Genomic DNA, 14,750 nt, shown 5'->3' on the forward strand with positions numbered 1-14,750 from the left:
CCAACCCCGCTCATCCCCAGGAAGGGGCTGGAGCACCCCCAAGGAAAGAGGGTTCCTTCCCAGAAGTCCTCCTGGGCCAAATACCGGGGTTCTGAGAGGAAGCTGTTCCTGCCTGGCCTCCCCCAACCCACACCACCACCACGAGGACCATATGGACAGTCACAGGCAGCCCACCCTCTCCACGCCTCGCACACATGTGTCCCAGGCCACACTGTGGGTCAGGCCCCCCAAAGCAGCACCCACTTAGACATGGGGGCCAGGACCCACGTGCCATGGGCAGGACTGGGTGGGCCCCTGAGGGCCAGCTGGTGGCCCTCCACATCCCAGGACTGACCACCTCCTGAGCCACCAGGTGTGTCAGCCCCTCTAGGCCACCACGTCCTCAGCTCCGTGAACATTCTCTCAAAGTCCCCAGTTCTCAGGAAACTGCTGGATAAACACTTCGCAGAGACGGTGGTGGCAGCGGCTGGCAGGGTGCCAGGCGGCACCAAGCTGCTTCTCCACAGCGAAGTGAGCCCAGCAGGCCCTGGGAGCGGGCGCCAGCTGACAGCGGCCACCGTGGTCCCCACTGCCGACACATCCATCGCCCCGACAGCTGCCAGGGGCCCATTTACCTTCTCCAGCACATTGAGCAGACGGCTCTGCTGACGGCAGCCCATGAGGGGCCCGCAACCCACCCTCCCTGCCTGCCAGGAGACCGCACAGCTCACCGCGAAGGACCCGGCCTGCCAGGCCTCTGCCCGGGCCCGGGAGTACACACCCCTTTACCAGCAGCCCTCAAACCCTGTAAACAACCAGGCTGGGGTGGGGGCAGGGGAGGCGCCACACAACGGAGGCCAGCTGACCCCACTCGGCTGGAGCCCCCATGTCTGTGGGTGAAATACATCCACTGCTCCTCCCGGCACAAGCCCTTCTGAGGGGGCACAAGTGGCCAGTCTGCACAAGGAGAGGTGTCTGTTCCCGCCGGGCAGAGGGCTGGCGCTCCACCTGCCTGGGCCTCTCCCAGCCCAGGACCCACTCTGCTCTCCCAGAAAGCCCACCAGGCAGGCAGGGCGGGCAGGGCTCATCATGCCCATCAGCTCCCTGGGGAAACTGAGACTTAGGGGAGGTGACCCTCAGAGGCACATCATGACCAGAGACCCCAGGTCCTGCCGCCAAGGCAGGGGTTGTAACTTGACACAAACTGCAAATTCTTCACCTCCTTCTGCTCCACCACTGAGCAGGCCTCAGCCCGACACACACATATCGGGAGGAACACGGGTGCCGGCAGGCGGCACCACCATGACCCCGTCCACCTCGCTGAGGCACAGCTGGAGGTGCTGGGGCCCCTCTTCCTGCCACTCCAGGGCAGCACCTGGCTCTCAGCTTTCCATTCTCCTGGGGCTCTACTGGGTGGGGTACTGGGCCTGCCTGGTGCTGCCCCTGACAGACCACCTGAGCCTGGATGTCCTCCCCCACAGGCACTGCCCGTCACCCACCCCTTGGGCCGGCAAAGGCACCCCACCTGCCACACACCCATCCATCGCAGAGCCCAGCAGGGGCACATCCCAAGACCCTGTGGATCTGGCCCTGTCCCTGTCCCTGTCCCCCACTTCATTTTTGGTCTGCCCCAAACAAGCCCCACCCATGTCACGGCCCACCCTGCCTACTCAGGACCCCTGCAGATGAGGCTGCAGCCCCTCCCTGGCACCTCCTACTCTGCCCCGCCCACTCTCCCCATAACTTGCAGCAGGCTTTGCCTAGTGCCCTCCACCCAGTGGGTTCCCAGGGCCCTCACCCTCGCTCCCTGTGTGGGAGGAAGCTGGGCATGGGGACAGCACACAGTGCCTGCTGCGAGGGAGGGCTGGCCACAGTGTCCCACGTGTAGACACTGCCCTCGGGAAAGGCAGTGGGCACGGGCACAGGCTCCTTCCGGGGCTCGGCCGGGGGCACGCAGCCATGCCCACAGCCCCTCCCTCCTCCCGTCTCTCTCGGGCAGGGCCCCTGGCGGTTGAAGGGCTCCAGTACTGGCCTCTCAATCCCTGACACCCCAGGAAAAGTGCCCTGCATTGCCGGGGGGACTGGAACCAGGCAGTAGGGACCTCGTCCTCCACACCGACCACAGGAAGCACCCGCCGGAGAGGGGCCTTCCACCTCCCCACCATCGGCCTGCTCTTGTTTCTGCCCCAACTTGGAGCCACACCTGGGGCAGAAGGGCCCCCAGAGCACGGCCAGCTGCGGAGGCTGCTCCTTCTGATCCCCTGGCCTGCTGGGCTATTGTGGCCCTGACCCCCACGGCCCCACCCCCCACCCCACCAAGCTTGTGCAGCTCAGCATCTCCGCGCCCTACGCCTGGCTGCTGTGCCCCTGGCCCCAGTCCGTGGGGAAGCCAGCCAGTCCCTGGCCAGCCGAAGGGCCTCTCTGCATTCTCCAGGCCCAGGGAGCAGCCACCTCCCTGCCAGGCCTGCCCAGGGGGTGTCTCCACCCCTGAGCTGGACAACCAGCTGAAGGCCTGGGCAGGTGGGCCTGCCAGGTTACAGGGTACGGGTGGGGTCTGCGGTCACCGGGCCCGCCGGGGGGTGTGTGAGCCCAAACACAGCGCCCCAAGGATCCCACCCCAAAGCCCCCAACATTGGCAGTAGAGTCACCAATGAACTCCCAACCCCCTCAATTCCAATGTTTCTGAAATCCAAACCTATCATTCCTTAAGGTTCAAGGAAAACACACCTAAAGGCGGCATGGCAGGGAAGGGAACTCCCACTGGAGATGAGGAAGTGAGGGGCCTAGGGTTCGCCCAACAGCCCCATCCTGGCCTGGAGCCCCAGGGCCCTCTGCCAACCTGCCCGGGGCCCCAGAGTTGGGCTGGGGGAACCTTCTCCTGAGGCCATGGGACTGGGCACAGTGGTCCAAGCAGAGAGAAGCAGCAGGCATCTGCCCACCAAGGGTGGCCTGGGGAGCAGGCCGAGAGCCACGGCCGCCAGTCTTAGCTATGGGAGGGCCCGAGGGCAGGGTGCTGGCCCCAAGCCAGGCCGGGTGTGCCCAGGCAGAGGGGACGCCAGCAGGGGCCGCGCCAGTTCCCTCCGCTCAGCCTCCTGCAGGACTTCTAGGAACCCGGCCTGATGCAACCCAGCCAGGCTTCTTCTGAGAGTGGAAGGTGTGCAGGGGTCTAGGCCCCAGCGCAGGAACTATTCCACCCGCATTCTGTCCACTCTCCTGGGCCTCAGTTTCCCTTCCTGGAGTCCAGCCCCCCACAGGGCATCCCTGTCCAGAGAGGGCCAGTGACCAAGAAACAGGAAGAAGAGCTGTCCACTCAGGAGCCACCAGGCGTGGGGCTGAGGTCCAGGGCTGGGGCCAGCAGTGACCCCTCACCCCCACTCAAGGCTACCTCGGCTTCCTCTTTTGTTGTTTCTGAAGTGAGAACTCAACAAGCTCCCAAAACAGGAACCTCCCCGATGCTGGCGGCCTCCACCACAGCCACACCATGACCTCCACCAGCCTGTGCCTCCTGCCCCTCTCCCAGGTAGGCCCAGGGCTGTTGGGACCCCCACTCTCTGCCCAGCCCTCCCACCAGGAGCCAGCACACTTGCCTCCCAATCTCTGTCCTTGGCCTGCCCACGGGGGCTGTTCCAGACCCTCAATGCTCCCCCAGGGGAGGCGGAGCTTGGCACTAACCAGCCCAGGGCCCGCGGGACTCACACTGAAGCCACCCAGACGCAGCCTGGGGTTGACCCTCACCTGACAGCCTGGGAAACTGAGGCCCAGGAGGCACAGGCAGCCCTGGCCTGGAGCCCAAAGGTTCCCACAGGCTGAGGGGAGAGTCTGCGGGCTCCCTCCCTCAGGGTCCTGCTGGGCCCCTCATCCTGGCAGGGTAATGAGCAGCCTCCATTTGCACACAGACAATTAGCCCTGCGGGGCCCTCCGCAGCAGCTGCTCTCTGGAGTGGGCTCGGAGCCCCCCACAGACCTCTTCTCAAGGGTGTTTACTCAGCAAAGCCAAGGCCTCCTCCAGGATGAAGGGGAATGGGCTGTACCCTCTGAGGTCCCCCACCTCACGCAGGGACCCCAGGACCAGCTGGATGGCTGAGCAGCAGCTGGGGCTGCAGTGAGGGTCTGTGTCACTCACCAATGTGAAGTAACACACTGGGGTAGAACCACTCTCTCCCTGCCTCAGTGCACCCCACAGGGATAGCCAGTGCCAGGACCTCAAGGCGGGGAGAGGGGGTGGGAAGGAGGCCCAGCCTGGGCACCTGCTTGGGGTCAGAGACCAGCCTCCATACTCCCCACCGGGACGCCTGGGGCTAACTCAGCAGGAGTGGTGAGGGGGCTGCCCTGAGGCCTGGACTGGGGGGTCTATGCCAGGCATGGGCCCGGGGTGGGGCATGGCAAGGACTCAGATGTCCGGAGACTGGACCCTCCGTGAGCTGTGTGGACACACGGTCCCGTGTCACCCGGGCCCAGCCAGGCACCCAGATCCGTGGCTTGGACACGCCACCCACGCACACTCAGGAGCATCTGCCGCGTAGACCCATACACCACAGGCAGCTTCCCTCAATCCCCACCCACTCGGCCTTGGCCTGCGGGGTCATAGCCTGCCAAAGGCAGCCAGGCCCGCGGCTCTTCCCCGGTCCCTCTCAGACAGCGACCAGCCTGAGGGAGTCCAGGAGGTGCCCCTGCGGCCGGCACACGCTCCTGGCCTAGCCCAGCCCTTTCTCGAGAGCCCAGAGCGCCTCATCCTGGGTCCCAGCATCCCGGCCACCCGCCTCAGCCCTCTCCTGACCCACTTGGTCCAGCCAAGTGGACGGGGGGACGCTCAGGAAGACAGCCGCGAGTGGACAAGGACGGGCCACAGGCCGGGGCTGCACCAGGGCAGTTCTCCACGGGGCTAGGCTGCAGCTAGGCTGGTGCGCGGCCCCAGGAGCACTGGGGCAAGCGGGCAAGGTGAGCAAGCTCTTGGGGGAAAGCACCTCAAAAGAGCCGTGTGGCCTCTGGCCAAAGCCTGGCACGGAGCTATCAAAGGAAGGAAAACTGCAGGCTGGAGGCCGAGTTCAGCCAGACCTGTGCCCTGGCCCAGGGTTGATTTTTGAAAATTGTCAACCTTCAAAAATCAGGAGACTTCACACAACAGAACAAATCTGTGAAAACGCAAACATCTGAGCAACACTGAGCCCACCAGACCACCAATGGCCAGAGCTGAGCTGGGCCACTTATCCAGTGAGACAGCCGAAACAGTAGGGGACATCTGGCCCCCTGTCCCTATAGGCCCCACCAGCCTCCTCACTAGCTCCTGCCCTTAACAGCCTAAGCTCACCCTCCAGGAACCATCTCCCTGTTAGATGCACAGACCCAGAGGCCTCGCCTGGGTCCAGCCACAGGTCCACACAGGCCTGCAGCCGGAACTCCTGTGTCCCCATGCCTGGTCCCTTCTGTCCCTGAAGCTGCTCTGACTCAGAGCACACACATCAGAACAACAGAAAGCAGCCTGGGCCACTTCCCAGAGATGACGCTCACCTCCCAAGGAGCAGGAGAAGGAGCCTGGGCTTGGGGTCTGCAGACACTGCCACCCCACCCCTCACACACAGGGCATACTCATCCCCTCTCATCTCAATGAGCACATCAGCCCTGAAGGCACCATCACGCCATGTGTGGCCAGCCCAAGTAGCCGTGGTGGGATTGTCACCTGGGGGTTCAGCTGAGAACCAAAGTGCCCCAGGCCATGGCCGTGGGGAGTCCTGGCAAAGGGGACAGGTGCGAGCCAGCCTCCGGGACAGCACCCTAACCTGCAGGAGCAAGGAAGCGGGGGGAGTGGCACAGGGCGTCTGCAAGGGGCTGTGGCCGGGCCTGGAGGACAGTCACTGCGTCCGTCCCTCCCTCACCACCCCCAGCCAGGCCTGACCACTGTGAAGCAGGGGTGGGGTCAGCCCAGCACAGCCCTGCTAGGGACAGGAAGGCAGCTGGTACCTCCAACCAGTGTTGCGGATGGGGCTGGCCCTGCCAGCAGGGTGGCAGAGCACATCTGCAACACACAGGGGACCCTGGGGACGGGAGTGGGGAAATGCAGCAGGCCCTGGAGGACAAGCTTTCCTCCGCAAGCAGCGGCCGGCCATGCGGGTGGACGCCCACCTGCTCTCGGCAACAAGAGGGGCTATGCCTGCCAAGGGCATATGTCATATCCACGACACCTCCCATCTTCAGCGCCCGCTACACTGGGGATGGAGGAGGAAAAGCCGGGGGTAGAGGTACAGGACCCTCTCTCCTGGCCTGAGGCTAGGGGCCAGGCGACAGAGCCCAGAGCCTGCTGAGGCTGGCTGGACCCCAGCTCAGGGCCCCCCACAAGGCATTCTCCACTCCACCAGGTCTCTCTCCCACCACCGCTCCCTGGTGTAGGTGGGGAAACTGAGGCCCAAGGAGCTCAATGACCTTGCCCTTGGAAAGGGACATGGTGATGAGTGGCTAACCAGGGTTCAAACTCAGCTCTCTGGACGCCCCACTGGGCCGGATGTCCTGTCCCTGCCAGGCCCCTCCTGAAGGCACGACATCAGCAGCAACCTGAAAATCACCCTGGCCTCGGGGGAGCACTCCTGCCTGGACCCAGCTGGCTGATGGGTGCCCCAGTAACTGAGGCCTGGGCCCCGGGGCAGTCAAGGCCCTGGCATCTCCTGGGTCAGCCCTAAATCCAAGAGTCTATCAACAAACAAACATTTGCCAAGGATAAAGAAGCAGCAGCCCCAGGCAGCAGACTGTGTGTGACACAGAGAGGAACAGGGCCAGGGTCGGGGCAGGGGGTCCCTGACACCAAAGAGGGCTGCGAGGTGAGGTGACAGAGCACCTCCAGGCACAGGTGGCAGGACTCCTGGGGAACAAGCCGGGGACAGCACACAGGGAGGGGATGGAGAAGGCAGGATGGGGCAGGAGGTCTTCAGGGGAAGCTGGGCCAGAAGCTCCCCAAGGACCACAGGCCTCTGCAGCCTCCTTGTCTTCATCTTGAGGCCCCGCGTGCCGTCACTGGTAGCTACCCACTCAAACGCTCCAAACACACAGCCAGCCACACCCCCGATCCCCCAGCATCTCATCTCCGTCACTCCTTCACCCCACCCCCAGGCTCCTGTGGCTCCTCGGGCCTGCTCTTCTGTGAGCTCCTATACATCCCACAATGCCCCATCTTGTGACACCCACTTTTGCCACACCTCCCTGTCTGCTCCAGTTGTGTTTGGGGTCTCCCCACTACCAGATGTGAAACCCATCTGCTAGAGGGTACACGTAAAGCGTGGGGGCTGCTGGCATGAGATCACCAGAACTTAGGAGGGAACAAGTCTGGAAAAAGAACTCAGGAGAGGGTGGACCGATTCCGCCTGGGGCAGAAGAGAGTGACTTGGCCAGAGGACCTGGACCTGAACAGGAAGCCCACCCCAGCAGGACAGAGGAGCAAAACAGCCACCCAGCCTCCACTGCACCCCCCTGAGCAATGGAGGGTGGGTAAGGCAGAAGGGCCTGTGCAGGGTTGGAAGGGGTGGGGCTATGTCCCCAGCTCCCGTCCCACCCAGCTGCTGGCCAGGCCCCTCGGGCAGCACCCCCTCCATAGGCTGCAGGGCCAAATGAGTGAGGAGGGGGACACAGGGGCTGGGGGCCTCGGCTCAGCCAGCTCTGCAGCTCCAAGGCAAACATGCCCTGCGCCCAGGCGGTACGGATTCCCCCCACCCCCAAAGCTCAGGCCTGAAGCAGGCACCAGGCCAAGACAAGCAGCCCTGCCCTGCCCTCAGGAGCCCTTGGGCAGTGCCCTGGGCCGCCAGCGTGCCAGACCCTGGAACAGCCCAGTGTCCTCGCCGCCTTCCAGGAAAGCCAGGAGAGAGGCTGGCAGCAGCTCCCCCGCCTGCCAGGGCCCACACCAGGAAGCCACTCAGATGGCCGGCCCTGCACAGGGCCTCATCCTCCTGGCCTCCCCGAGGCCGTGCCCTCCATGCCATGGGAAGACATGGGGCACCGGACACTCACCCTAGGCCAGCCCAGGAGCCCCAGGGGAGGCAGCCCCTCCCACCCAGCAGGCCTGGGCACAAGCACTCACAGACCCTGGGGCCACAGCCACTACCCCCGTCCCTCCCTCCCCAGGTCCAGCCCCGGCAGCGGGTACTAACCTCGTTTGTGCAGCCAGCCCTCCTTCACAATAGCCACGTCGCTCATGGTGCCCGAGGCTCCCACGATGCTCACGCGCTCCTCTCAGGCTGGCGCTCCCCGAGCCCAGCTGGCCTGGCCACAGCCTCTGGGAGAAGCAAAGGAAGCTGAGTGTGAGGCCATGCCCGGCTAAGGGCAGATCCTCGCCCTGGGTGAGCCAGAGACCCACTGCACGTGCCTAGGGGCTCCACCCGCATCTGCCTTCCCAGGTGGGCTGCCATCCCTCTAGGCTCTCTGACCCCCATCTGCCGGCCTGCCTTACCTCTCCCTAAAACACTCACGGCTGCCAAGTGTAAAATCCATGTAATTGAACACAGTTCCCTGGACCTGGGCCTCTCCTCATTCTAGGCTTAGAGCCCCCAGCCCCTGCCACCACCACCCCCAACAGTCAGGCCCTGAGAGCTGCTGCCTTGCTCACCTCCCCATTCCCACCTCCCTCAGGCTTTGGACAAATCACCCCCATCCCCAAAGGCCTTCCCAGCCTCCCTAACCTGATGCACCAGCTGACAGGCTGCCTCCTCCAGGCAGCCTCCTCCAGGCAGCCCCTTTGACTTCTTTGACCCACGCTGGCTCGGCCTTCCCTAAGCCCCTGGTGACAGATGGCCCTGTTTGCTCTCCCTGTCCATGGTGTTCCTACCCATGGATCCTGGGACAGGGCACAGGGCTCCTCCCTGCTCCCCAGACTAGGAAAGCAAAGAAATTCAAACATGAGGAAGGCAGGACCACGATGCAGGCCACTGGCGCAGACAGGAGTCCAGAGCCCTCCAGGGCAAGCCCAAAAACCTCCTGGGAGAAACCCCAGACCCCTCCTAAACCACAGCGCCCCTGCCGGTCTGAATCTGGTTCATTCATTTGGCCAACATGTACTGGGCGTCTCAGGTTTTGCCAGGCCCAGTGCTGGGCGCTGGAGACAAAGAGAGGTTCAGACAAGTCTGTCAGTGAGGAGCACCCAGTCCAGGGTGGTTACAGACCCATAATTACAGCAGTCGGGAGGCAGCAAGTAAGTAGAGGAGCACTGGACAGGCCCCCACCCTGCAGTGGCCCACCAGCCAACCCTCACCTGAGCACACTTTATCCATTGATCCTGCACCAGCCAACTCTCACCTAAGCACACTTTATTCATTGATCCTGCATGGCTTCCTCATTTCCCCTCTGATGGATGAACTCCTAGGCATCCCTCAAAACCCAGTTCCCACATCACCAACTACAGGCATCCCCAGAAAGAACATTTGGCATGCTCTTCCTGTGAGCAGTCCTCTGCTACCCTTCCAGATGGGCCTTCCTGAGGGGAGGAAGGTTCTCTCTGGGACCTCCAGGCCAGGCAGAGACCCCTGACAACCTCTGTGGAATGGATCCCAACATGGGTCTTTCCACAGCCAGCCTAGATGCTCTCCCGCCAGGCCACCTTTCTGGCCTCCTGAGGCAAGGGCTGGACACCCACAGAGGGTTGCTTTGCACTGATTGTCTTAAGCTACATTTAGAATGGCAGGAAGGCCCATTGCCTTGTGTCTAATGCCAGGACAGGGAAGACCACACCTTGCCCAAAGAGGGAAATGCCCCAAGTACTCAGCACGATGGAAAGCAGGCCAGACTCGAGGAAGGCACCGCAGGACTCCGAGGGCAGGGCTCCAAGCCGCGCACGCCTCAGGCACAGGGGGCTCTGACGACACTGAGTGGGCGTGGCCTGGAGGCAGAGGGCTGGACTCAAAGACCTCTGGATGTCCCCCCACCCCCACACGGGCCTGAGCCCCTCCAAGGCCCGCTGCTGACAGAGTCAGACAGCTGTCCAGAGCCATGTGTAAAAATACATCTGTGCACACGCAGGGTGGTGTACGTCTGCACAGAAACGTATACACCAGGCCAGCACAGGGCTGCCTGTGGGGGCGGAGGGACCCCAACTTCCCACAGCCTCTGTACCTGCCGCCTGCCTTTACCATAAGCACATATTCTTGCTACTATTATTATTTAAGTCACAACTTAAAAAAAAAATACTCTGTGTTTCGAAAGGGCTCCTCCATCTGCCTCCAGAACCCTGGTGTATGAGAAGTCTACACAGCTCCGGGGAGAGGGAACCGGACCCCCACCAGTGCACTCCGCCCTTTGCTTGGATGAGGGACTCAAAGCAGTCAAGAAGTGGCCACCTGGAGCAAGGCCGAGAGACCCAGGAGTGAATGTGGGGCGGCCTCTGGCTACAGAGCAGGGGCCCAAGCCCACCCGCTTACCACAGCAGCACTCAGAGGCCGTCCCGACACGACCAAGCTCGCTAGCGCCCCAGGATACTCAATCTAAGGGACAAGCCCCAGCTGCCCTCCAAGCCTTGGCCTCTGGGATGGGCGGGCAGGACCTCCAGGGCCCACCCAAGACAGGAAGCAGTTCCGGGGCCCAGGAGGGTCACAGCCCTTTGTGGCTAGCCTGGGTACCCCGCCACCACGTACAACTTTTTGTCCGTGGGAAATGAAGTCTCCTTCCGGGGCCCTCCCACAAACTTGAAGGCCGGCCGCGGCGAGTCTTTCTCCAACCCCGGGGCACCTCCGCCGGCTGCCTCGCTGGCCCAGCGCCCGGGGAGCCCCACGGCCCGCAGGGGCACCCCGAGCCCCAGCTCCAGGCCCGGCAGCGTCCCTTCTCCCGGGCCCCGGCCTCGCCCGGCGGAGCGGCCTCCCCAAGGTCATGAGGGAGGCTGGGGCCGGCAGCCTGCGCCCCCGGCGCCCGGCGTGGGGCCGCCCTCCCTTGGCCGGGCCCGCGCGCCCCGCGCCCTCCCCGCCCAGGCCCGCTCGGCCACTTCCTGCTCCCGCTCCTCCATTCTGGCGGCGCCGCGGCTCGCGCCCCGGCCCGACCGGCCGCGAACAAAGCGGCCCGGCCCGCGGGGAGGAAATCCAGGCCCGGGCGGCCACGGCGGGCGGGGACTCACCGGGCCGCCGCGTCCGGGCGCGAGCGCGGGCCTAGCCGGGCCGCGGCCTCCGGCGCCCGCCGCTCCGCATCCCCGCGGGCCGGCGCTGGGCGGGGCCGGGCTGGAGGCCGCGGCGGGCGGGGGTGCTGCTCGGGGCCGGGCCTCGCGTGCCGCCGCCGCTCGGTGCTCGGTGCCCGGTGCCCGGCGCTCGGTGCTTGGCCGCCTGCTCCCGTCCTTCGGGCCGCGCTGGCTGCGCTGGGCCAGCCGCCTGCCGCGCTCGGTCCTGCCGCCGCCGCCGGCCCGCCCTCTCCCCGCCCCGCGCCCGCCCCGCGCCCGGAGCCGCCCGCCCACATCCGCCTCCGCCGCCCGGGGCGTCCCCACCGCGCGGCCGGCGGCGAGGGCGGAGCGCGCCCGGGGAGCGCGCGGCCGGGCTGAGGGGCAGCCTCAGGCGACCTGGGCCCTGGGCTGGGCTGCTAACGGAGCCCGGCCACGAGCCAGCCCGTCCCGGGGCCACGCCCTCTCTGGCCTCAGTTTCCCCGTCTGTAAAGTGACTCGGCGCTTCTGGGCTCGCTCTGCCGTGACCCTAGTAGAAGGGGCCCGAGACAGGTCAGGGACGAATCCCGGACTTCTGCCTCCGCGCGCGGGGCGGGGGTGGCTTAGGTTGACTTTCAGGCTGTGCCCCACGTGTGCGCTGCCCCACTCTGGGGGGCGTGGAGGGGGCGGCCAAGAGTGTCCTAAAAGGCCCAATCCCAAGACCTTGTGCCTCTGGAGAAACTGCGGGAGGATGCCAGGACAGGAGGTCAGTTGGAGGTGGGCCTCCAAGGAGCAGGAAGGCTCCGAGGGGACTCAACCATTCACCTAGGTACTGGCAGCTACACTCACAAAAGGGGGACTTTGCTGGGGAGTGGGAGAGGAGGGGCACACCTTGCCTGGGTCCCACCTTAAGCTGGGAGCAGACACCAGACAGAGGAGGAGCAGTGTCTAGGGTGGGCTGTGACAGCTGAGAGCCCAGGGCCCTCCCTGCTGGGTGGACTTGGTCGGCCCGGACACCCAGTCTGAAGTCCACTGGGAGGCAGATGGCCCTGGTATGGAGTGAGTGAGTGGGACACAGACCCCTTTCTCCTGCACACTCACAGGACAATGCAGGTGACTGCCACCCCGACCCATTCCTAGCCAGAAGTTCCTCCAACAACTGCCCCTCCCCCATTCCAGAGGCCAACAGTTGATAATAACCCTTTTGTGAAAGAGGGACTCTTGTGAGTTACCTTCCTGAGGCTGCTAAGTATTGGGGTGGGGGGAGCATTTTTATTTTCAGCCAGAGTGAGTTCAGCTGGCAGCAGGGGAGGGGGTGGGAGGAGATGTAGACAAAGGCAGCAGGTTCGGCCCAGCGCTCAGGACAGAGTCTGCAGCCAAAACTGGGGCTTCATCCCTGCCTCTTGGGGCTGACCAAGAGAAGGACTGTCTCCCCCTGCATGGGGGCACTCGCTCCTCAGACGGGGGACTCCCCATTCCTGCCCTCTTCCCTGAGCACCTCTGCTCCCTCCCAGCTCAGACTTTGTAACCCCAGGAAGGGCCCTACCTCCAGGGGGCCAAGTCAGAGGCCCAGCGGTCTGCGCCGCTTGGGTGGGATACCTGACCCAAGGGTTGCCCCCAGAGCCTGGGCGTCTGGTGTCTGTCTCTCACCCAGCAAACCTGCACCATGGGCCACCTGGGGCTCCCTCTGGGACTGTCCCACCTGCCCACTGCTCCCCCAGGAAGATTTCCTGGTATCTGTCTACCGTCCTGGGCTCTGCCATGCAAGGATGGAGAAAGGAATTCAGGGAGGAAGCAGAGGATGAGAGGGCCATGAGACAAGGCCAGCAAGTGGCCGAGGCTGGGGGGGGTGTGGAAGGGAGCAGGGCACCCTCTCACGGAAGAGGCAGTGACACTGCGGGCTGTTCTTGAAGTGGTCGGACCTCCTGCTTATTTTGCACCAGCTGTCTCCAAGGAGGCCTCCCAGTCTTCCCAGCCTGGTGCCCTGGCATCCGCTGGTGTCTGCAACCCGCAGTGGGCCCCACACTCCAGTCCTGTCTTCTTCACCTTGGCATGAACTGCCCTCCCCCAAAGACGGGGGTTTCCCAGTGGGCAGGGCCAGCTCCCTCTCCTCTGGCCTCCCAGAGGGAAAGCAGAGTCCTCTCTTCAAGAACACCCCCTCCCACCCCAGACAGAATGGTCAGGAGAGAACCCAGCCCCACGGCTGCTGCTGGGACTGCTGGGGTGCTCTGTGGCCAGATGTTTCCGACAAAAACTGCTGCACCAGGGGAGGGCCCGCCGGCTGCCTCCTCCCAGAGCTCAGGGGCCTCCTGCCCTGTCACCTTCTGCAGCTGCTGGCGGGGGGCAGGACTCGAGGTCCCTGGGCTGTGTAGGTCCCGGCAGCAGCTGCAGGGCGGGGCCTCAGGGCAGCTCCCAGGCCAGATGGCCGCCTGAGTCTGCAGAGGTTCTGCCTGAACCACCACTGCCGCGACAGTGGCTGTGTGACGGTGTCCTGTCATTCCTGCACCTGAGACCCAGCCAGTCACAGGGGCTCTGAGGACTACAGGCTGGCCGGGATCCCAGCACCAACTCTGGGCGCTCTCTGCCTGGGACAGCCCCCCTTCCCTGATCAGTGTGGGGCAGGAGGGACTTGAACCCAGACATCCCGACCTGAGAGGGACAAGGAGCTTCTCTCCCACTGTCCCCTCCCCCTCCTCTAGCCCATTCCTAGCTGGGCCCGCCTTCCTACCCTAGGCTCCTGAAGGCAGCATCCTGACCCTCCCTGTGTACCACAACCCCCATTAAGTGTCCAGGCTCTCTCTGTCCCGCTAGCCAGGCAGGGCAGGCTAGGGTGCTTGCTCCCAGCCTGCACTGGGGAGCTGTCAGCCTGTTGCCCAGAGCCCCAGTGTGGCAGGCCACCCCTACTTGCTCTGAAGGCTCAGGGGCTGGGGGTGTGGGCAGGCAGAGTTGGACTGTTGCCACAGAGGACTCAGGATTAGGGGTGGTGGAACCATCGTTATCACTCACAGAAGCAACCGTCACGCATTCACTCAACAAACATTTACTGAACACCCACTTGCGTCCTGCCAACTTTTAAGCACCAAGTGAACAAAACAGCCCCTTCCCTTTCAGGAGATGGGATATCCCACAATCACAGGACACCCGGAATGGGCTGGAGAGGAGGGTATGCAGCCGAAGGGATTGCAAGGGAGCTTAGCTAAGGTGGGCAGGAATGGCCACCCTGACTAAGGAGCGGACTTTCAGCAGAGACAGGAATGAAGAGAAACTAGTGAAGGGTTCTTTCGGGAAGAACATTCCAGAACCTGAGAGCTTGCTGAGTGCCAGGCCCTGTAGTTAATTTTCACAAAGACCCTGGGATGCACTCTGACTCCCATTTTGCAGATGAGGATTCTTGAGGTTCAAAGAGGTTAAAAGTTTGGTCGTGCTCAAGGTTGGGAGGGGCCGGGGCAGGGCTCTGATCCAGGCAGGGCAGGAAGGGAGCAGTCACATCTGTTCACCCTTAACTTACTCGAATTCAGCTATTCCTGCTAGTGGCTAGGGTAAGACAGATCATTATTTAAATGGGTGGAGAGAGGGGAGTTGACCTTCCTCGGGAAGGGGTCCTTAGGGTGGATGGCCGGCAGCAATGGGAGCCAGGCCTCTGCTGTCCCTAAGCTGGTCTCAGTGGCTGTAAGTGCAGTGTCATT

General features: G+C 63.9%; 1 protein-coding gene across 5 annotated transcripts in view; it reads right to left on the reverse strand.

Moving 5' to 3' along the window:
* The window catches only part of AKT1 (AKT serine/threonine kinase 1), a 26,820-nt gene extending 15,494 nt beyond the window's left edge, over positions 1–11,326 (reverse strand). The window contains exons 1-3 of one of the 5 annotated variants that reach the window (XM_024231566.3): positions 11,053–11,326; positions 8,636–8,827; positions 8,108–8,232 (exon numbers count right to left, since the gene is read on the reverse strand). In XM_024231566.3, the coding sequence (XP_024087334.1) occupies positions 8,108–8,153 (46 nt within the window). In that variant the 5' untranslated portion in view covers positions 8,154–8,232; positions 8,636–8,827; positions 11,053–11,326. Of the gene's footprint in view, positions 1–8,107; positions 8,233–8,635; positions 9,543–11,052 lie in introns of those variants that run through there. The other 4 variants (XM_024231567.3, XM_054530589.2, XM_024231565.3 and 1 more) reach the window with 4 other exon arrangements.
* Between the last annotated feature and the right edge of the window lie 3,424 nt (positions 11,327–14,750).

The sequence above is a fragment of the Pongo abelii genome, chromosome 15 (genome assembly GCF_028885655.2).
Source record: "Pongo abelii isolate AG06213 chromosome 15, NHGRI_mPonAbe1-v2.0_pri, whole genome shotgun sequence".
Lineage (NCBI taxonomy): Eukaryota > Metazoa > Chordata > Mammalia > Primates > Hominidae > Pongo > Pongo abelii.